This window comes from Fundulus heteroclitus, chromosome 10 (assembly GCF_011125445.2).
Source record: "Fundulus heteroclitus isolate FHET01 chromosome 10, MU-UCD_Fhet_4.1, whole genome shotgun sequence".
Lineage (NCBI taxonomy): Eukaryota > Metazoa > Chordata > Actinopteri > Cyprinodontiformes > Fundulidae > Fundulus > Fundulus heteroclitus.
Window position 1 is genome coordinate 24,010,289 of NC_046370.1, and position 23,250 is coordinate 24,033,538.

Below are 23,250 nucleotides of genomic sequence, written 5' to 3' on the forward strand. Positions count from 1 at the left end.
ACAACTTCAAAAGTCAATTTATTGAAAATGTATCGTACTTATTTAGAAATGCTTGATGTGTTTCCATTAGACATTGCTCCATATAGTGAGGATGGCTTCAAGAAGGGCATCCATGGTCTGAAACTAGCATCCATTTTTGGTAAACCTCTCTTCCCATTCATCTTTAAACATGTTCAAAGGGGTTTTAGAAACAGATAAAAATGCGAGGACGTTCCAACAGAGGGATGTTAGTCTCCTGAAACACGTCATGTTTTGTGAACTGCAGCAGTGCCTTGTAGTAATACTTGGTGATCGCCTCAGATAAGGGGCCTTTGTCAACATTTTCACATTACCAGCTGTGGTTTGACAACCCCTGCACAATCTTTCTGTTCCTTTGTTCCCCTTCAGTACAAAGCTCTCAAGTGGAAGCGCCTCATCAAGTCTCCCATGTTGAAAGCACCTCCCTGTCAGGCCAGTAAAACTAGAAGGCGTCAGAAGATAAAGCACTTCTAGCGGGAGAATAAAACTTTTTCTTTGAAATGTCAGATGCTTGAGGCTCCCTTGCAAAGGGCCTTAATTTAAGCCATCTTCCTGTCCATCTGCGTTTTCATGGACAGTCTCCACGATCTTCCGGCTCAATACAGGTGAAATTTTCCTGACAGTCTATAACCAACCTCAGCAGTATTAGACGTCTACGATAGCTCAACATTCCTGCCACGCTTTAATACAGAAGTCTTTTTGTCTTTGCGATAAGGGACGCATTAACAAATATTTTAATAATATTTTAATGATACTAGTTCTAAAACTGTTGTTCAGTAGGAACACTTTCAGTTTAACTTCAGTTTTTAACATTTCTTCATTTTGCATTTTGAAGCTGCACAAAATTCAAATAGTTTTCATTTCTACACTGATCTTTAGATTTTAACCAGAATTGTATAGAGATAGGTGGTTATTTCACAGCAGCACCAATAAAAGGTCTATCTAATTTAATTGAATCAGAAAAAAAACCCTGAAAAAAGACGTTTAAAAAATGTTTAAAGATGAATTTGTGTTAGAAGCTGACATCTTATTTTTACACATAAACAATCAGCTGCCCAATACAATACAAACAGATTTCCGATACTGTCTGTCCATTCTTCCTCCCAGTCTAATCCTCTGAGCTGAGCAGCCACGTTGGCTGCTGTCCCGCCGTCAACCAGAGGGGCAGAGCTTTAAAAATTCAACTCAGTCACAACCACCAACCCTAACCTGACTTATAAATATTCACGCTGACCAATGGAAACCTAGAGTAGACTCTGACTCGTGCCCACCGCAGACTGCAGACATAACTGAATAAATAAGAAGGGAAAGGAAGAAGGCTAAATCAGGCATGAAAGCACTCCTGCCATCTGTTTCTTTGCTCTATTCTTGTTCGCTTTTGCCATCTTGTCCCCCTGAATCTGTGTCACAGCCTAAGGAATCTATGTCCATTCATGCAGAACGGGATTCATGACGGTGCTCCACAATTTGTGAGCCTCCAATATCTGAAATATTCCAGGGACGATACCTCACTGAGGTTTGTTACGGATTATCTGGAGATCCTTCATGAATTATAAACTGATCACTGCACATAAGGACTTGTCCGTTGTCAATCATTCCGATGAACTGTCTGTCACTTCGTTCATGGGGTAGTTAAGGGGCTCAGGCTGGAGGATCTTCCCTAAGAAGCAGAAAATCGCCATCATTCTGCATGGATTTGTAATGATGTCCTCTGACAGAAAACATGGCACTGTGGGACATTATTACATACTACAGTTATTGAAGCGGAAAGCTTGGAATTAGGATTTTTACACTTTAAATGCATCTTACCCGTAATGGGGTGTCAAACATTTACAGTTATTTCAGGTGCTTCCTGGGAAATCGGAGAAGAGAGATGGTGTGATTATAGGAACACCAAAAAGTATCTAAATGCCCCTAATGGTTAGTGGTCTGCAGTCATGAGAGGGGAAGAGTATTTCTTATTTTCTTCTGTTTTCCTTCATGAAACATAAAATTCATAAATGATAGTAGTTTTAAGGCAAATATCAATCATGTTTTTCTTGAGCATTAACAAATCTCGAAGTTTACTTTTAGATCTGCTAATATCTCTCAGTTTCTGAAGCCAGAGGTGGTTTTTAGGTCTCTAAAAATGGGGTTAAAATAAATCCCTTAAATTTTGCATGAACTTTGTGCTCATAGGTGGCACCCAGCTTTCCGCCGTTAAGAAGTTAATTTCTTGCACTTTTACTTTATGCACAATTATTGGCAGAGCGGCATCTAATACTTTATTTTTAAATTGACGCCATTACTTCTGTTTTTTTTCTACATGGTTTAAAGATGGCAGAGCCGCCGGACATGAGGCGGAACCAAGACCCGGTTTTATCTTGCAACAATGCACGATAAGAACTGTATTGGACTTAAAGTTTCCAAAGCTCTGTGTTATTTTGTGAAAACCAATTTTTTTTTTTTTAAGTGGGACATTTTACCCTCATGAAAAAATATGGTCTAACTAAATAGATTGTTTGGCAAAAAACAGAAGGGGGGGGGGGGGGGTGCTGGCCTAGTGGTTAGAGCAGCGCGCTTGCACTCAGAGAATGGTGCAAATACCCGGTTCGATCCCCAGCGCCTGCACTATGGGTCCCTGAGCAAGACCCTTAACCCCAGATTGCTCCCCGGGCGCCGCACATGGCAGCCCACTGCTCCCCAAGGGGATGGGTTAAAAGCAGAGAACAAATTTAGTTGTAATGTATGTTTCAATGGCAATAAAGATGATATTACTATTACTAAAACCTAGAAGCAAGCTGCATGTTGGTTTGAAGCTGCACCAAGACAAGCAGCTTAAGATGTTAATACTATCACTACTAACTTTTCTATTTTACTGTTGCTGGGAAATATATGGCTAAAATAAGACCACGGGGGCTGTTTTAAATTTTATGTGAGTGGGTTCCTTGTTGGCTGATTTAACTATAGACTTCAGTCAAGATTGTTTCAAAGAGTAGCCGTGAGTAAAAAAAAAAACAACTAATGAGACACTAGCTGGTGAACTATAAAGCTGCAGAATTTCATGTTCAATCTGTGCAAACTGAACATAGAAGCAGCTCTTGTTAGAGAGGACGGGTTGTAACGGACCCGTATTTGACACCATTCAGCTCAACTTCTCCGTTTTATAAAATCACATTTCCCTCTTGCAGAAATCCATGGAGACAACCTGTGGTGCCTGAATGAAAGACACTGACATTTCACTGTCCGCTGTTCAGATTCTGCCCTCACCATGACTTTACATGAAGCTACTGACAAGAACAGAGGAACGGAAAGCAATTTACATTGACATTTGGCTGAAAATGCTCGAGGTTCTTATCTGAAGAAAGTAACAAACAGAATCCTTTCAAGATGGCTACGAAAAAAAAGTTATTTGTTTTGAACTATTCATTTACAGTAGATTTGGCTGGACACTGCCCCTTTTTGCGTGAACTTGAGTATGCAAAAATTATTTTTCAGGATAAAGTTTTGCCCACACACAATCTTTTTAAATAAACAATGGTGCCAGCTGGAGCAGGTGATCATGATAAAATGTGCTAATTAAAGATTCAAGACAAGTCTTTAAGTGAAATTTCATTATTTTAGATAGAAAGATAAAAATATTTTTTTGAATAACTAAATGTATCGTTTTAGATTGAGTGTGGTATGACGTAACACAACATCTCTGTGTTGTTCTCCAGTCTCTTGTTTACATGCCCGGGCTGGCCGCGCATGCATGTACGTGCGCATAAGTGCATGTGAACAGCTGCCACTCAGAGCTTAGCCCCTCCCTGCCAGCAGTGTAGTGTAGGCACAAAATGGCAGACAGCACAGCCAACAAATCAAAACCTTCCTTTGCTAACAGCGTTATAAATTTATGAGTTACTTCTTTACTAGACATGTTCCTCTGAAGGGTGATACTGTTTTGTTGTGTATTTATCATTTGCAAATATACGCATATGAGGGGATGGGTGAGAAGGGGAGGGGTAAGGGGTCCCAAGTTGCAGCTGGAGCAGAGGTAGTGAGAGGTGGGGCTTGATACACAACTTGTTTTGGTCTATAGACAGCGATTGAGCCTCAACTAGTGGTGAAAAATTGCTTATTGTTCTTTTCTAATATCTTTAGTTTTAAGCCTATTTTAGGGTTTATATGTTTTTTTACTTATTGGTTTATTTAGCTTGCAAATGCTAAATTAGGCATAACTGGTCATACATCCAACCGTCAGTTCGGATGGAGTATTTCCAGGTTCATCCTTGGCATGTGTTGAACATGCATCAACACACTTTGATGGTCTATGAACACCACCTTGGCTGTGTGGTGGTTTAGGCTCATTTGTGACGGCGGGTCACAAGAGATAAAAAAAGGCCAATCAACACGTTTCTGTGTCATAGTTTTAAAAATGAATCTTCTAAGTGACAGAAATAACGTTTTTAGTCATTTGTAACACCAGCCTAAAACTTCAGTCTTCCCAAAATCCATGGTACGCAATTTATGATGTGCATTTTCAATTTGGTTTTCTTTTTTTTTTTTCTTTTTTTTTTTTTTTCCAGTGTCCTGTCTAGCAATGTGGCAATAAAAATTGATATCTTAATGCCAAATAGAGCTCGACAGATTTTACTTTCACAAGTGGAGCAAACAGCTTTCGCCATAATCAATTTGGTTTTCTGAAATACATAAGTGTGTATCTGATCCTGATCCCAAATTGCGCTATTTGGATACTAATTTCTGATTTGCAGTATCTCTATGCAAATTACTGTTTTGTGACAAATGATAATGGTCAAGAAAGTGATTTAAAAATTATGGAAAACTCAAATTGCCGGAGTTCAAAGTATAGTTACTTGCCCTTATTGACATAAACCGTATGGAGAAAATACAATATGGTACCTTGGGCTGTGCCGGCACAATATACAACATCTGGCAGCTGTCTCTGGAGTGTCTTACTCAGCATAAACCAGACAAATGCACAGCAGGACTCCTAGCGTACCAGCCGTGTCCATAGGTGGGAAGTAACTATGTGAATTTAGTACCAAACATAAAACAATAATGTCAATGTACAGGTACCAATCATTGTCTGTCACATCTATTGAATTCAAAGCAGCACTCCTCCACTTTCCATGTCAAATCCAGTTTTTAGCATCACAAATCCATGTTAAGCAGACAAGAATACCAGCATAAAGACTTAAATAGCCTGTAATTTTGGCCCAAAAAACTAACATTAGGTAGGACGGGACAGAAAGGCGATGACACAAAGCCGTAATAGCAGGAAATACAGCAGTTCTGTGCTCTTCACCGGCTGTCATACAGCTGTGTTATGGAGTTAATTTGTTTACAAGTTATTTATTCAGTCCTACTACAAGAAACGACAAAGCATAATAATTCTTAGTCCATTGCCATTTGATTTGTAAAAATAAAGGATGGAGTTTAGAATCAAGCCATAAATACCAGTGGTATAAATTAAAATAATAATGAAGACTGATCAAAAACACCACAGAAAATAAATCTCTTCATGAATTACCTTAAAAATACTAATTTACAACAAATTACAGCATAAGGGTTAATATAACTAATGGCATACTTTCCAAATTTTAACTCAGGTATAAAATGATGCAGTCAAGTTCAGTTTCAAATTTTTTTTTATTCCAAATGATAAAAGGTTTTCTATCTATGGAAACCCTGCTGATTGTCTCAAGTCACTGAATGCAGCATACCCCGCTCCAAGGGAGGAGGTCAAAGATGGCCGTTAATTTAGCGACACAAGAGGCTCAGAATCGACCTCACTCCATTTACAGCCTGCCACAATCTTTGATGTTTCCTGTCACCATTTTTCCTTTCATGAATCACTCTGATTGATCATCTTCTCTCCCTCCTCCACCCCCCACCCCTCCCACTGTCACTCAAATGTCAAGATATCACACTACCTCAAAATGCTCAAGATTCTGGCTTTTAAGTGAATGTGAAAATAAGAACATTCATATTGAATACAAACAAGCGCCACCAGAAGGCACAGATCCTTACACTGCTGAGCCTCATGCAGACTTCTCATCGTCTGGAACTAATCCACCCTTCCTGACCTCAAACCTCCCTCTTCTTAACTCCACCCTTTGTCTTTGGTTTCCCTCTGGAACATCTGAATATTAATCTACATATTAATCATTTTCCTTCTAAGCTGTTACTTTTCAGGGTTGTCTCACAGGGATAGACATCTTTCCACTCTTGAGAGTTTAAGTTTATTTTTTTTTTTTTTTTGACGATGCTCGCATATGATAAAACATTTCTAAAATGTCAACACAAGTGCGCAGCGTGTTTCAGGCCCAGGGTGGAGAGAAGGAACATAAATACACAATACATAAGATGTATCTTATAACAGTCTCTTGATTTAAGGAACAAAACTTTGCTCATTATTCTTTCATGTTTTTCTGAATAATTGCCTAGTGATACCAAAACCAGTATTCGGTGGAAGAACAAAAGCACCTTCTTCATAAAAACATGTCAGCACAACTTAAGCTGACTGATTGCATCTAAATTAGGCACAGGAGTTCAGGAGTAATGTCTGTTTAAATGTCACTGGCCCATAAGGCACAGCTTTCTGTTTGGACAAAACCAAACACAGCATATTCACATTAACACATTATTCCAAGTTTCAAACGTGGTAGTGGCGAATGGATAATGATCTGTGCTTGTTTTGCAGATATATATAGAACCTGTGCACCATTATACCAGGTTCACATAGCAGGATAATTACCCTGATTTTTGCCCAGATCATCAACAGGACAACAACTCCAAAACACAGCAGAGAATCTGAACCAAAATGTCTGAAAAAAAAACAAACAAGGGTTGTGCAATGCCAGAAAAAGTCCACGCCTGAACCTAATTAAGACACCAGAAAGGTAAGAGAGCTGTGCATAAACACCTCAATGTAAGAAAAGCTTCGAAGAACACTGGGCCAGAACCTTGAAGAGATGGATAAAGCTAAATCTGATCAAACATGGTGATACATCACATAGCACCATCGGGTTTTACTTCAATAACTATGGAAACGTTTCACTAAACCCCAACATCTTAACTACTTGTTTCTTCTTTTGGGGCATCTGCAGATGATCTGATGACCTTAAATCCTCCCTCTCAAGTCAAGGTCGGGAGAGGCAGCTGCTTTTTTTAAGATGGCAACCAAATGTTTTAAGTTGAATACATAATCATAAAGAAAAACAAGGCAAATGCTTCTGTCCCACGCATGTACATCTTTATCTCTCAGTGTCAATATCTTTATCAGTGTTTCCCCAAAGGGCGTCCTTTCTGCTCTGCCTGATGGAGATCTTTGATTGGGTGTTGATGGAAAAAACACCTTTTGCCCAGAGTGCACCGCCGCTCTGACTGACTCTCCATCCATGCATTCAGCTGGCCGGTGTGTGGCCAGCGTGACATTTCGAGGTTGGCTGAGCTGCTGTGTCACGCTCTGTGGAGCCACAAAACAACGGCCACATTGATACCCTCGCTGAAGGGCAGAAATCAATCCACCACTCGCCTGTGATTGTGCGAGCAACCAGAGATATTTATTTTCCTCCCTTCCTCCTCTCAGTGGCGAGGTGCAACAGAATTGATGATGTTTGGTTAGAGAGTTTGTCACTAAGGCGTTTAATAACAAGAGATATGCTCTCATAAGGAAAAATGTATCTGACTTGTTTTCTTTTGTTGTCATCTGGAAATTACGATAGATGGTTGCAGCGTTTCTTTTAACACCTTCCCTTGTATTACCTTTTAGCTTGTTAAATGATTATTTTTGCAGACAGAAACAGCGTGTACTTCAAATCTTAAATAGTCAACATGTTCCATCTCAGCTAAACCCATTAGCAAAACTGAATAAAGAGACCTATAACTGCTTTATTGTAAATGCTTTGTTTACCTTTTTTTTACATAGAAAATAATGGTAATGCTGTGCTGAAAACCTCTCAAAAAGCAATATTTTTTTAAACAGGAGAATAGTAATGGCTAAAGCAAAAGAATATGTGAGCATTTCCGATCCAACAGAGCACCTGTACTGTTACAGTTCCATCTTTGCTGCCGTTTTCTCTCTTCATAATGCATTTGGTCCTGTTGGTCTTTGCATTTGGCAGATCTGTTCAATTAATTACCGAGGATACAGCCAATGATTCCTCAGTGGATTGCTTAATATCCAGAAGAAATGGACTGCACTGGACTTAATATGAACAGTTGTGACTCAGAGCAGAGTACAGTGATTATGCTGTAGCAAAAAAAGACACACTAAAAATGTGCTTGTCTTGTTTTGTTTTTAGGGAGCATTTGAAATTATATTCCTAAGCATGAAGCTTAGATAAGCCTTTAGCTTTGAATTAAAAAAAAAATTACAATGTTCCAAATAGTTTTCAATATTCTTCCTCTTTAAACTTAGTTTTAAGATTGTAAAACCAGGGAAATGGTTTTCTAATAATATGTAACATTTTGAATTGTGAAAATATATTTATCTTGAATGCACCTGTAGAAAACAACCAGTAATATTAATGAATTAATGGAATGAGTGGTAAAACGTAAAAGATGGCGAATTTGCGTCCACCTAAATGATTACGTTACTGCTTAGTAACTGAGAAAGTCAGGTTATTAAATATTAATGTAGAGCTTAAATCTTACCTGCTAATTGCATTCTATTACAAAACAACTCCGGGGAAAAATGAGCTCGGTCTACGTCTAGATTGAGGTAATTTCAGGTTGTCTGGAGCCCCTCAGCCCACTGTCTAAGGCTATTGTTTTTTTCATATCAGAAACAAAAGCAACATTCAGTACAAAATTAACACACTGCTAGTTAGCATCACAAAAGTCTATCATTCCTAATTCAAGACTTACATCAGTCAGAGAATGTTGATAATTGGATGAACAGCTCCTAGTTATGTGTGATTATGTGCATGCCTGCATATGGTTGTTTGTTATGTATGCCTTTAGGCTGCTCTGTGATTGGCTGGTGCCCTGTCAACAGTGTGGCCCTCATCTCACTCAGTGAGCTCTGGATATAAGCATCAGCCCCCTGCAACCCTGCAATAACCTGTTATATAGAAATCATTTCATACTTCAGCTGTGTTAAGTTTAATAATATTTATCTGCCAGCTTTTGACTTGTCAGTACAGAGTTCTGTTCTTTCTTCAAAGTACAGACTGACTTTGGCCAATCCTGATAAATAAAAAAACATATGCAAACTGTTTTGTGAATAATTTTGTCTGAATGCCATGATTAAATGCAATATACAAAAATATAAAAAATCTTGAAGCAAACAGAAAACAAATCACTAGATTATACCCTTCCTCTTATTAAAACATCAAAACTTAACCTATACTTGATTTTTAAATAAAGTCTTTCTGAAGTGAAACTGAGAACACAAAGACTATTGAAAAATATTTGACACCGAAATCAAATACAAGATTTGTAGATTATACATACATACATACATACATACACACACACACACACACACACACACATATATATATATATATATATATATATATATATATATATATATATATATATATATATATATATATATATATATATAAAATGTCAGCTGCATGGGCATTCACTGTCTTTTATGCTAACACCTGATTTTGCTCCAGATTCTAATAATAGTTAAGAGCGATGAGATCATAAGTTTTAAAAAAACAAAAGCGACTGTAAAGTAATCACAACATTTAATAACAATATTTCAATTCAATCTAAAAAACTCACACGGAAAGCAGAGACAATTAGAATAATTTATTGATACATTTTAAGACTTTGGCGCTCATACCTCGGCATGAAACATTAACGCTGGATTATACTTTAATATGCATAAGCAGGTGTATGAGAATAGGGATGTTCTCCCCCAGGCCTGAAACCAGTGCTGTAGTGGAGAAAGATGAAGTTGGTTCAGTCCATTGAGGCTGCTTTGTGAGATGATCTACTTGAGCTGAAATGGTGGAATCCAGTAGACTGGGTGAACTGATACTAGTGCTTCACTCAGGGACCCAGAAAGATAGATGTCCAACTTGGATAAACACAGGATTGCATGAAACTGTCCATGATAAGCAAGCATGAAGCGACTGTGGAGAGGAAAAACTCCCCTTTGGGAAGAAAACTCTGGCAGAACCAGGCTCAACATGGAGGTCTTCTGCCAGACCGATTGAGATATGACAGGAAACGCAGTAAGAGTCCGGGAGGAATTACAATCTGATAGGGACGAAGTTGAAGGAGCACCATGGGAAAGCCAGATGGAGCTTGGCTACGATGGTGGAGAAGGGGATGGAGGTGGGTTGAATCCGGGTCATCTGAGTCCAAATCAGACATTGCGCAACCACTGCTTGTTTGCTGAGTAGAAGGCCGAGACGTGGATTTGAAGTTCTTTTAAGATGAACCCAGGATGCTGATTGGCTTCGTTGAGGAGCAGTTCAAAGCTGATTGGCTTGCGTCGGAGGCGGATGAGTCTCTGATTGATGTAGGTAGGCAATAGAGGTTCTTCAATTGAATTTCCGCTTAAGCTCCATTTTCATTGGTTCCTAATATGGTACAGCCCGAGCTGGAAAATATGTAACTAACAGAACAAGTATTTCTTAATTTTTTTGGAGCGGTTTCTATATATGTATAATTATACTTTAAGAATAAATCCCCAAAAGGCTTTGTCTGCTTTCACTCTATATTTCACTCAGGTTTAAAAAAGACACTGTATTATTTAAATTAAAAGCTTTCAAAAGTCTATTTGACCATGTATTAGATAATAGAATACAAGTCCCTGTTTCAGTCAGACTACACAATGTGTTGCATATTTTAAGAGAAGAAATTCATTTATAAAAGAAAATGTTGTGAAGCAGCTTAGACTACCTAGAAACACAATAACGTCTGAAGTGAAATGAATAGTTTGAAAGACAGATGATGATAACACGAGAAAATGAGATAAATCACTTACACGAAAAAATTAAGAGCCATTTTTTTGACAGTTTTATCAAATGTTTTTCACCACACATCACCATATTCTCCTATCTCCATCGCAAGCACCAAAGTGAAATTTTGAAACAGATTTAGTTGGCTCAGCGGGGGTCGGAGTGAACGACAAGAATGGAAATGCAAAAAGAAGGTAGCGGAATCAGTAGGAGACAGTGGAGGCAATAATGACAGAGTGGGCTGGAGGAGGATGGAAGAAAATAGAAAGATGATGGGAGGTGCGGTGCGGTGGGCTGGGGGGGTGGTCACAGCAGGACAGCGGAAGGAGAGGATGCTGCCTGAACACTGAGAGATTATTAAAAGGCCATCAGGGAAGTGAAAACCTTTACTGACCTTTGATAGCCTTTTCTAAGGCCTACTACCATCTAGAAACAATATTTATGTGCCGGACTAAACTCCAAGGAAGCCTAATCATCGTGTGTTATGGTGGAAGCAATCAGACGTAGCACGCACAGTTGCACATTTAATGCATTTTGGGAAAGAGTTAAGACATTTAAGCTCTTTTAAGGAAAAAAGCAGGAAATGTATGGACTAGATGAAAAAAAAACGACGCAGAAAAGGGCCGATCGGAACAGTTTCTTTAATCATCATCACGGCTGGCTGACAGAACAGGTCCGTAAAGACTTGGCCAGGCAGCCAAAGCAGAAAGCCCATCTGCTGCTCGTGTCCCTCACCAATGAGGCTCTAATCTGAATAAATGGGACTGCTGCTCCACGCACACTTATAATGGCTTTGCTCATCACATGCAGCGAAGGGGGGATGAAGATGAAGAGCAGGGAAATGGGGACGACAAACGGTAAGGGGAAGATGTATTGAGTGTGTCTGTGTTCAAAGTTGGCTAACTTTGGGCCAAGAGTGGGTGGACACTCTGTACCCTCTTCCAACACATACAGCGCATCTATCTGTATTTGAATGATTTTTGCATTACTGAGCAGATCAGCAAATCTTCAACATTTGCCAGTACGCAATCCGGCCACGTCAACTTGACTGTTTAGATACACCGACATTCACTTGCGAGATATACAAAAGGCTCCTTTTAAGCCTAACAGAAGCGAGAACACGGAGCAACAGAAAGAAAGAGGTAGCGGATCGATAAAGTTGTGTGATTAAGTCCCAGAGAGGAGTTTCAGCTTTTACAATGCATGCTTTAACAAAGTGAATTTGCCCTCTGAAGGGACAATTAGGTTTCAAATGGAAAACCAATAAAGGCTGGATGCTGATGAGGAATCTTTGTGCTGACAGGAGAGCGAAGAAAACCTATAGGTTACACCGAATAAAACACAGAGGTTTCTGCAGATCGCGGAAGCCCTTGAATATCTCAAATGTGCCATAGTTTCAGAAATATAAAACAGGACACACCATATCTAATACACTTACCACAATTATATCTATAATCTTAGAACCACTTTCTGACAGGGACAGTTCAGGAAGTCCAGCCTGAACATGATTTGATGCAAAATGTAAACCAGTGACGGGTGTCTGAATAGTGAAGTTAGTCAAGGTCAGAATACAAAGAGGATTCCTCATACATTGTGATATTAGCAGCACCTGATGGAGTTTGACGCAGGTCCCATTGTGAGTTTGGGTGTAGCCATAGCCAGGTGTTCCTTCTAGGTGCTCCACTTTATCAACCATTGTTCCAATATATATACACCATCCCTGTCTCCATCTGAAGTACTCTCTTTTTTTCAGTCGCACACATGGATTCTAACTTCCGTCTGCAGACTTTGATTAAACCTCATCTCCAGATCACACTTCTCCAAGCTCTCCGCCAGCTGCTTCTCACTCTCATTACGGATCAAGCATTGTCAGCAAACATCGTCTGTGCACTTATCCATCATCACCAAACAAGCACGTGAGGATGCGTGTTCAACTCTTGACAGTCTTTAATCAAAAAAAGCTCCAGGTCACTATCTTCTAGTCGTTTTGTCCCTCCTACTTCAGTGCTGGACCGGGAACAAACTATAGACGTGTACTTAGCTATTGTATATATTAAATTTGTCTTTCTACTGTTTTCCTGAGCATGGAGTGAAGAAGTCCTTCAAACCTGTAATCTCTCACTTAAATTTCATATTATTTTAAGAATGTCATGTCACTGTGGTGGCATATATTATTTATCAAAGTTATATTACTCTAATTCCCTACAGAAGACTCTGAGCAAATTATAGAACATTACTCTGCATCATTAGTTGATAAAGCAGGTGTGAAACATTTCATGGCATATTGCTCAATTTCACAACCAGAAAAGTTGGGCTCAAAACGTCTTTTAGGTGTTCTGAAAAAAGAGTTGGGACTTTGAACCCGTCACGAGTCCGGTGTAAACGGTCGAATCATCTCAAATTTGAGCTCTTCGGCATTCCGCCCCCTGTCCTGCTGTTAGGGTGATTAACATGCAGGCAGGAGAGTCTTGCTTTAGAGAAAACAAACAGAGACTTAATGCAATTTCTACACACGCGCCCTGATGTTGCTGCAGCTAATTGCTGAGCGTTGCAGTGGGATCACACCGCACAGCATGTCTCCGCCACACCAGACATGGAAAACATCCATTTTTCCACTTAAAAAATGATTCTCAATAGGATAATCTAAATCGGATTTAAAGCAAGTGCTTCAGGTCCATTTAACATTCAGGAAAACCAGAAGCCCAAGCCAATAAAAAGCTACTGCGACTGTAGGAACAATCAAAGAGAACTCATCGGGATAGTGTTGACTGACTGTGGAGTCTGAGGCTTAATAGGTTTCGGCTCATTACGCTGTACATCTCTGTCGGAAATGCTGCAAAATGATATGCAAGTAATTCTGAAAACACTTGGATACGGACAGGTAATTAAACCTTAACATAAATTATTCAAATGTGATGTCACAAACTGCTGGAAATTAAACGTCTTATTATTAGAGAGGACCCAAACAGATGTCTCAAGCTGATCCATAGGTATCTTTTCCAGTTTCACTGGTACATATTTGTTTACCTGCACAATAATAAAAAAATAGTAGGAGAATCAGGTTGGAGGCATCACTACCAGTGGCATCTCTGGCATGATAAGTTAAGTGGGGCTCAAAATCTCAACACCTATTAGCAGCAACTATTTTTTGTGATGCATATAACCTGACTTTGATCAATATTAAATAAAATATAAATTAGGATAAACCAACACACTAGAAATGCCATTTTACATAAGCTAAATGCAATACAATTTTTAAAGATAAAATTACAAATAAAGGCTCACTAATAATGTTCATGTATTGAACAGAAAACATTTAAATAAATGCCTCAATGAGCCAGCAAGGCCAACCAACACTATTGTCGCACGCTTTCCGGCAGAACGTAAACGTAACGTGTGCATTTCCTGTATTTTGATTGGACGATCTGAGCTCGGGGCCGCAGGATTTGTGCCCCACAGCTGTCTACTGAGGGCGTGTTGGGCATGCGCACTGCAATTTCAGATGATCATTATTTAAACAAACGTTGGTGAGCCGGCCCCAATATCAAAGCCCTCAAGAGGATTTGGCCTGCTGAGCTTGTCAGCTTTCTGACAGACTTAGATATATTGAGACATATGTTTCTACCAGAATTTTACTGAAAAGGGAATTGGTCTTTTTTTACAATATTACTCGGTAAAAAAACGATCCGTCCCGTTGATTATTGTGAACATAGAGCTCCACAGCAAGTATGTAGACACGCCACAGATCACTGCTGAGCTTCAACATGAAATCTCAAAAGTCTTTTATGATTTGTTCTACTAGGCAAGAAACACCTGTATCTATGACACATGTTATAACTGAAGTGGTCATAGAAAAAAAAACTGACATGTAAATAGGATTTTTTTCCAAAATGTAATTTGTAACAGAGCAGTTTTTAAGTGTTTCCCAGAACTCTTTATATTGGAAGTCTGAATTCTACCAGAGATGATCGCTTAATTCTACTGTTAGTTTTTTCACCTGTTTAGCACCTGTTCATTGTGGACCCCTTGCTGGGAACTCTAGTTCTTTCCTGACACCAACTCTGAACTGATACAGTGGAAAGAACTGCTTTCAACATGGGGCTAAATACAGGCTCATGGAGATCAGCAGCCAATCTAAATGTTAAAGCGGCACTTAGAAGAGGATATATTAAGGTAAAAATCTTACTATGTCCCTGTGATGGCAATCTAGGTGTTTATGGGACAATTGAGGGGTCTGTTATCATCCCTTACTGTCTCCAGCCAAAAAACCGCAACTTTCTAAGCCACAACTTAGTGGCAATCTTGCAGCTTTGTTCTTGTTCTCACGGTAAGACAAACAGCTTTACGTTAGCCCAATGTTAGGCATTGGCATCGAAAGCCACACGATCCTCACCATGTACTTACAGGTAATCATAGAACACGTTTGGATTTTGGAGGTTTATGACATGGTTTAATCCATCAGTATAATCAATTTACAACAGTTAGATTCTAAAAGCCATAACAGTAGCATGCTGCTATAGAACATGGAGAGGCTGAATCAAAAATCAAAAAATTAAAAAACTGATCTGGCTACTCGAGAGGCAGACTTACATTTCACTGTTACAAAATAACAATTTTCAGCAAAAAGGCTACAATAACGCATATCACGACATTTCATCGTGATATGCGTCTTCCAGCTGCTTTGAGAGTGACAGTGTGCTGTAGCTGTGGGGCGCGGGACGCAGAGGGCAGCCAGTGTTTAAAACTGTGCTATTTCGTATTTCATTTTTAATCATTGTCTAAATACAAAAACAATAACAAGTAATAAAAATGAGCACAATTCAACAGCAGTGAAATGTTTTCAAGCACCAGACAAACCGTCTTATCCGCTCACTGTTTGTTGAATTCACCTGCCACAGGTTTACGCCATTCAAAGCAACGCGCGGAGCTGCGCTCGCAGCTAATAATTCCTTCTAGATCAGTAAATGTCATTTCTGACTTTCATAAACACCACTGGTCTCTTTATCACCTGCTAGTGTTACTAATTTCTGCGGTAAACACTGTGTCAGACCTTGTTTTTCAGTGAACCTGTTTGCCGATCAGAGATCAGCGGATTGAAACTGTGTAACATTGACAAATATTACTTGTTGTTCAAACTGAAACTAAATTAAGGTGGTGAGCCTCTGTTGGCTAGGATAAATCATCTAGGATAAATCAGCTATACCTTCCACAGAACCTCAGAATACAGATGAAAAGCTAACTCAAACTTATTCGCTTATGGAACCTGTTGACCAGCTCGGGTTGAACAAAGGAAATGTTTTTGTGGAAAAGCCATAACCCTATATCTCCAACTGTATCATTTTTGATACAGATATTTGATACAAGACCTCTACTTTTCAACAAAGTCAGTATTTTTCTGAATATACAATTTAAAACATATAAATGAATATATTTTACACACCCCATATAAAAATACAGAAAACATGAGGGAAATGTTTTTTTTTTGGTCTAACGTATCAATTACGATACAAAGAGAGTTTGAAAGCCTGACGTTTTATTTCTTAAAGCAACCAAAAAACATTTTACTTTTTAAAAAAATATGAAGTTTCCTCACAATTTCCTAGATTAGGCTTTTATTAAATCAGTGAGGTCTGTTGATGACAGCTTTGTAAAAAAAAATGTTTTAAGTCCTTTCCACACTGATTGAGTGGAAACCTGCTGTCCACATTCAGATGAGTCTTTGGGTAACAAAAGGATCCTTACAATCTCTGTTTGTGGTGCATCAGTGTGGATATACAGAGATGACTAAAAACAATATATGTGTTACCAGCGTATCAGTATAAGAGGAATTTTTAATCATCACCTTAGACCTATAAAGTTCCCTGTAATTATTGCTTAGAGGTCTCAACTTGTGTGTTTTCAAGCACAAACCAACTGTTTGGGGAAAGAGTGTTTGCTCACTGTTGGAGAAGAGGGATTAAATCTTCCAAAATCTTCAAAAAACAAGATCTGAGGACCATCAGATTGCCTGCTGTGAAACACCAAGCAATTAAGTCCATATGATTAGCAGCAAGGTTATTGTCAAGCTTCAAAACATGACCAGTTTTGTTGAACTGCTTCAGTTCAACAAGTCTTCTCTAAACATCTACTTCTAAGTCAGGATTTGCCGCAAAGAAACAGCACCAGCTCCCAGAAGGCCTTTATTGTAACTTTAATCCCTTTCAATGACAACCATCTTTCCTTGAAGCTCCTACTTACAGGATAAAAAAAAAACTCAGCCTTATTGCATTTTATCCTTTAAAATACGATCAGTTGCCCAGAAGGCTGACAGTTGAGTCCATTTGTTCCCCACCTGCCGTCACAGTAAAACTGAGCTTCACGCAGACTGGGGTGTCTTTCCCGGCAGAGTCGGCGCTGACCCAGCAGGACCTGAGGTTCTTTCCAATCGCTCATCACGCTGACTGACACTTGTTCATATCAGAGCTGGTGGGCAGCCTGACATCAGAGCGCACCGTTTGTTAAAGCCGTGCAAAGACTCTGGTTTCACAGTGATGTGACAGGTTTTTTTTTCTCCAACAGAAAAAAAAAAAGATTTTAATCAGAATCGTATCTTTACAAAATGTTGCTTTTGACTCAAATACATCTTCTACAAAAAAATTTTCCGTCTAATAGTGAACCCACGCATTCATTAAAGATACAGTCTGCTGGCAAAACACTTCGACATTCCAGAAAACTAAGAAGAAAAAACAAAACACAAAGAAGCATGAGCATCATGATGATTAAATATGCAGTACCTTCACAGAAGGACTTGTGTATTATGAAAATCTGGAAGAACGTGTGCTTTACAAGTGATGCCGAAGCTGTAAACAGCTCGCACCGTGTATTACCTCTGATAGCCCCTTTGCTGCTTGCTCATTACATAGAAGCTGCAGGTCGCATTACGTTGCACAATAATCTCACGGCAAAAAACACAATAACAGTTTGTGTTAAACAGTTTGAGCCTCAGAGAAAATGGAGGGATCATTATGTGAAGAGAAACGGAGCTGCAACAAACCTGAGAGCAACAACAGCTGAGATCAGCTCAGCAGGGAGGCTGGAAACATGATAACACTGACAAGGAAAACTGATCCTGCAGCTGCTCCATCTCCCACAACTTTCCCCTCGCACATCCAAGCGCTCCACCAGGGAGAGCACCGGCGCATCATAGAAACCTGCCTCTGGACGCCACGCATAGCAGTATAATTTGTTCTAATTAAGAGAAACGAATGCATTAAATAAAAGCAACCTGAAAAAGGATCAAACTCAAAACTCATTTCCTCCAACGGCAATAACAAGAACGAAAATGACAATATTTGAAAGTTTTTTGCGTCTCTTTTAGCAGCGGGTTTCTGCTTCAGTCAAAACTGCTTTAAATCAAACTTCCCAACAGGGGTTGATGTGACTAATCAGAGCTCAACTAACGCCGCAAGCATCCGGTCTCATTTTACCTAAATACCTTAGCATGGTACCGCCTGGCTTTCAGTGCTTCGCCCCTCACCTTCTACCCAGGCTGCAGGAGACAACAATAAAGCAGAGTCAGGTTGGTGAAATAGGCCTTTATCCACTGGCCTAAGGTGAGACTACAAGTCATAAGCCAAATTCAGCTGCCAAGGACAACCTGAACCCACCTGGTAAAGTTAATGTAACTATAACATAAAAAAAAAATGCTTCAAAGGTTAGCAATCGCCACAGGAGACACTGCATGATGTGATAAAGAAATAATGTGAAGAGTAATTTAAACATTTACTTATTTACTCTCTGGACCTGCTGGATCACAGGAAGATTTACCTTAAAGGAGCAATAATCGAAATTTCATTATTTTAAAAAGAAAGATCCAATGGATGAATTACTGTGTCACACACCATCTCTCTGTGTTGTTCTCTAGTCATTTGTTTACATTGCCGGGCCTGCAACGCATGCATGTACGTGCACGTGAACAGCTGCCACTCAGGGCTTACCCACTCCCTGCCAATAAAATGCCATTACTAGGCACAAAATGGTGGAGAGCATGCCCATCGGATCATATAATTCTCTTAGCATTAGGAAGTTACTTCTTCACTGGACATGTTCCCCGAAAGGTGATGCTGTTTTGCTGTGTATTCATCCTTTACCAATATGCGCATATGAGCCGATGGGTGAGAAGGGGAAATGGGTGCCGAGTGCTGGAGCGAGGCAGAGAGAGGCGTGGCCTGTTACACGTCTTGTTTTGGTCTACAGACCAAAGCTCCATTTAGTGGTGAAATGTTGCTTATTGCTCCTTTAAAGGTGAATCTGACTGATAGCAGTGTGAGGCTAAAGTAACATCAGGTCAACATTTTAGTGCACTTCAGAGGGATGTTATTACTATATCCTTACATGATTATTTTGAGACAGGTAACATGGGACATAAATATTTTGGTCCCCTCAAATAGTTATTTTTGCCTCATGTAGACGGGTCAGAGCCTGAGTTAAGGGGGCTCAAACTGCCCCTTTGCCCACCCTTATTCACACTGTTTATACATCTAGTCAGTTTGCTTATTGATGCATGAGCATGTAAGTTTTTAACAATATATTTTAATCTTTGTCATTGAGGCAGCGTTTGGAGACCATACCCTTTTCTTAGGTGTCAACAAACCTTGGGGTTGATCATGTTTAGAGGATCAATGCATTTTATATTTAATATTACTGAGAAAGTTTTCAAAGTTTTTTTTATTTTCTATTTTATTTTATTGGTTTCTGATTTAGTGCTGCTGCATTAGTTTTAAACACCCCAAGCCTGGATAAGAGTATCCGAGAGGCTAAACGCCTGCATCGGTCCATATCCCTATATTGTAATTGCCACCATCCCTTATTGATCACACTGAAGAACCCATGAAGGCTAATGTGATTTCATTAAGATACAATCAAAGTGAGCTATTCCAAACAAACACATGGGAGAACCGGGCTCAGAAGTTTCCCTGCAACAACCTCTCTCAGCCTGCAAACAGTGGAAAATCATTGAGGCACTTAGGGCTTTTTCCTAATGGTTTTTCAATTATTTGCTTACAGCCATTCTCCGAGAGTTCGCATAGGGTAAATTCGCAACAAAGTTAAGAAAAAAAAAAAAAAAAACAACCAAACAAATACGTTTGGATGCAGCATTTTTTTTTTAATGACTGCTAAATAACAGTTTTTTATTATTATATAGAAATAAAGAAGACTGGTTAGAGAGCCTGCAGAGTGCAGCAATGAAACTCCAAACTAATGAAAAGCTGGCGTCCAGAGCAGGATGGTGTGTTTCTGCAAGCAGAGCTGCATCATCTGTCTACCAAAGCTGGTGAGTCATCAAAAGGAGGCAAAGGCACCATGTGGGTGACATGGTCTTAGACAGAGAGTTACCATAACATCAGTGCTGAGGCTGAAGAAGGAAGGGGAAAAAAAGCATCCTTCAGAAGCGAACAAAATGTATTTTATCCACACAAAACATTACTCAGACTAAATCTGAAACAGATAAATCAGCAGGAGGTGCAGTGAAAACAAAACATCCATATATGCTCCATCAGCTGCAAGTATTATATCAACCACTGGAGTAAAGCTAGCTCAAGGAAAAAAAACTGCAGCAACAGCTGCTGGGTAAACAGAGTGTGACAAATTAAAAGATCAACTTTTTAATTATTATCTGATTAAGGTGGATTCGTTTATTTGGCAGATGGGAGGGATTTGGTCACAAGTCAGATGGAAAAATTAAGATCATTTCCTCAATCTTTTGAATGCATGAAGCAGGGATGTTTGGTATAAATGGTGGATTTTTCTTAGACGGGTATGCGCACATGTGAATTTCTCCAATGTGAGATCAATAAAGCCTATCTTATCTTATGTTCAGGCTGTGTCTTATTAATGCATTTTGTTTAGATCTGTAGAGGGTGTTGACGAGATGCCCATGTTATGAATGAATACTTATGGGACCAAAAAAGTCCAATAACTCCTGTGGCGCTTACCTTGTCAGCTTAAACATCTACTGCTCACCATTGATTGCATTTGCTGTTCCGTAGTCCATCTTCGTAGCCAACATCCTCCAACATTGATCACGACAGCACAGAGGTCACAAACTGTTCGGCCCTTCCGACTAACACCACCTGAGCCAAACCAAGTGTTCCTACCTTGTATATTTATATATCAGGTATATATATATATATATATATATCAGGTATATATATATATATATATATATATATATATATATATATATATATATCAGGTATATATATGTATATATATATATATATATATATATATATATATATATATATATATATATATATATATATATATATATATATACCTGATATATAAATATATACCTTATATATAAATAACCTTATATATAAATATATAATTTATAGAGATAAGAGATGCAACATAAAGAATGCAATGTAAAAAAAAAAAGACTTGATTTAAATGTTTTTTTTTTATTATTTTATTTTTTCCTCATTATGTGTGCATGCAGTAATAAAAGGAGGACACAACAGAATTTGGTTTGTCAGCTGTTGCACCGACTGATTTTAGGTTGTTCTCTCGTTCAGCAACAAGGATTTTAGCTCAATGTCAGAATAAAAAACCTGCACATATGTCCTGACATCTGACCCCTGGGCACAGGCATAAAGATCAGCGGCTGATTCGTGGGTAAATGAAGAGTAAACTGTTAAAACTTCTGCTGTTAAAGAAAACTGTCCACTAATTTAGGTTATAGTATCTCACTTTGTAAGACTACATACCATTAAAGAGCATTCACAGTGCAGCATAAGCAATAGCTGTGTGTGAGTGTGTGTGTGTGTGTGCGCGCGTGCGTGCGTGCAAGTCATCCAAAATGCAGTTTCCAACAAGACATTTCACACCAATCATGTGTCAAAGTGTCAGGTCCACACCTTCATGACTCATGATTTTAATTAACTTGAATAATTGCCTCATGGTTTATTGTAAGGAAATGTGCTTATGACTCCAATAAGTAATAGCTACCGGACGTTCCTCCAAGTTATTTAAATTAACCAGCGTCGTAATCTCAGTTAGTCCTTGTTTGAGATTAGAAACAGCATAATTGGAAACAGCTAGTGCATTATATAGTGTTTGGGAAAATAGTATAAATAATAAAATATGAAAATCGAGCATTTGTATAATTCCTGATAATTCCTTTAAAATAAAAATTGCTATCAAAAGAAATATATCTGATGTCCAGCAGTTCAGAACACAATAAGTGTAAGTGGTATGTAAAGAACAGCTACGCGTAGGTATAAACCAGGGTTATGAATTCACCAAGGGGAGAACATTTCAATAAGACAGTCTAATTGAATTAAATCCTAATAATTCAAAGCATCCATATTCACTCATTTGTCCCACGTTCTCTGGAACATTGAATTGCAGTGCAGACGTGTAATCTGCAGACAGGACTTCCTCCTCACACCTTGCAGACTCCAAAAGTCTTTAAAAACCACTTTTCTTTCATTCAAAGCAGATCAAACTTTAAAACATCAGACTGACAAACACCAAATCCTGTCTCAGACGAGTCCGCTGTAGCACATCGGTTGCACTTTCCCTCCGGGAGTCCAGCAGAGCGGCGGGAGCTGCGCTTACCGTACTCGATGTCGTAGAACACGATGAACTTCTGCCAGCGAAGCTCCTCCACCAGCGTCAGCATGACGTTGTTGAGGCGTACGGGCGGCCGGGCGGCCAGCGTGTAGCGCTGCCCACCGGGGCTGGGGTTGAACTGGCAGGCGGTCCTGGGAGAGCCGTCGCTGTTCTTCTGGATGTACAGGTGGGGGATGTGCATGGCGTCCGTCAGGGACTGCAGGGCGCTGGCCGAGGCGCAGCCTGTCGACGTGACCAACGCCAGGATGCCCTGGTTCATCAGCTCGCATGCTGCCAAGGGAGAAGAGAGAGATTGAAAATAATTCTATTTTTACATGCAAAAGAGTTTAATTTTCTGTCAACTGGAAAACAATAAAAAGCTCAGTACAATAACTGTATTGTATTGTACCACAAAGAATGTAAATGAGTTTAAAAAGAGAAGGTTGTGAGCTACTTAAACTACCTAAATTTATCTTTTTAGCTTGACATTTTTTCTATCCGCGAGCTCCCAACCCGTATCATTAAAGCGATTCATCAGATTCCACTGAAACAAGATCTGCGCAGAATGATAAAAAGCTAATGTTTCCAGCTCAAAGGCTACAACAGAGCTCATGTTCAAGGTATCCCATACCTCCTGCATCTCACCTTAGATGGGCAAAAATGCAAGAAAAAATAACTTGGACTGCAGCGTGTATGTTCACTGCTGCAAACAGAGGATCTA

The 23,250-nt window shown here is 39.2% G+C and overlaps 1 protein-coding gene across 1 annotated transcript in view; it reads right to left on the reverse strand.

The window, feature by feature from the left end:
* The window catches only part of LOC105939594 (glutamate receptor, ionotropic, delta 1a), a 332,951-nt gene extending 310,136 nt beyond the window's left edge, over positions 1–22,815 (reverse strand). The window contains exon 1 of the mRNA XM_036142376.1: positions 22,536–22,815. Coding sequence (XP_035998269.1) covers positions 22,536–22,809 — 274 coding nt within the window. The 5' untranslated portion in view covers positions 22,810–22,815. The remainder of the gene's footprint in view (positions 1–22,535) is intronic.
* Positions 22,816–23,250: the final 435 nt, after the last annotated feature.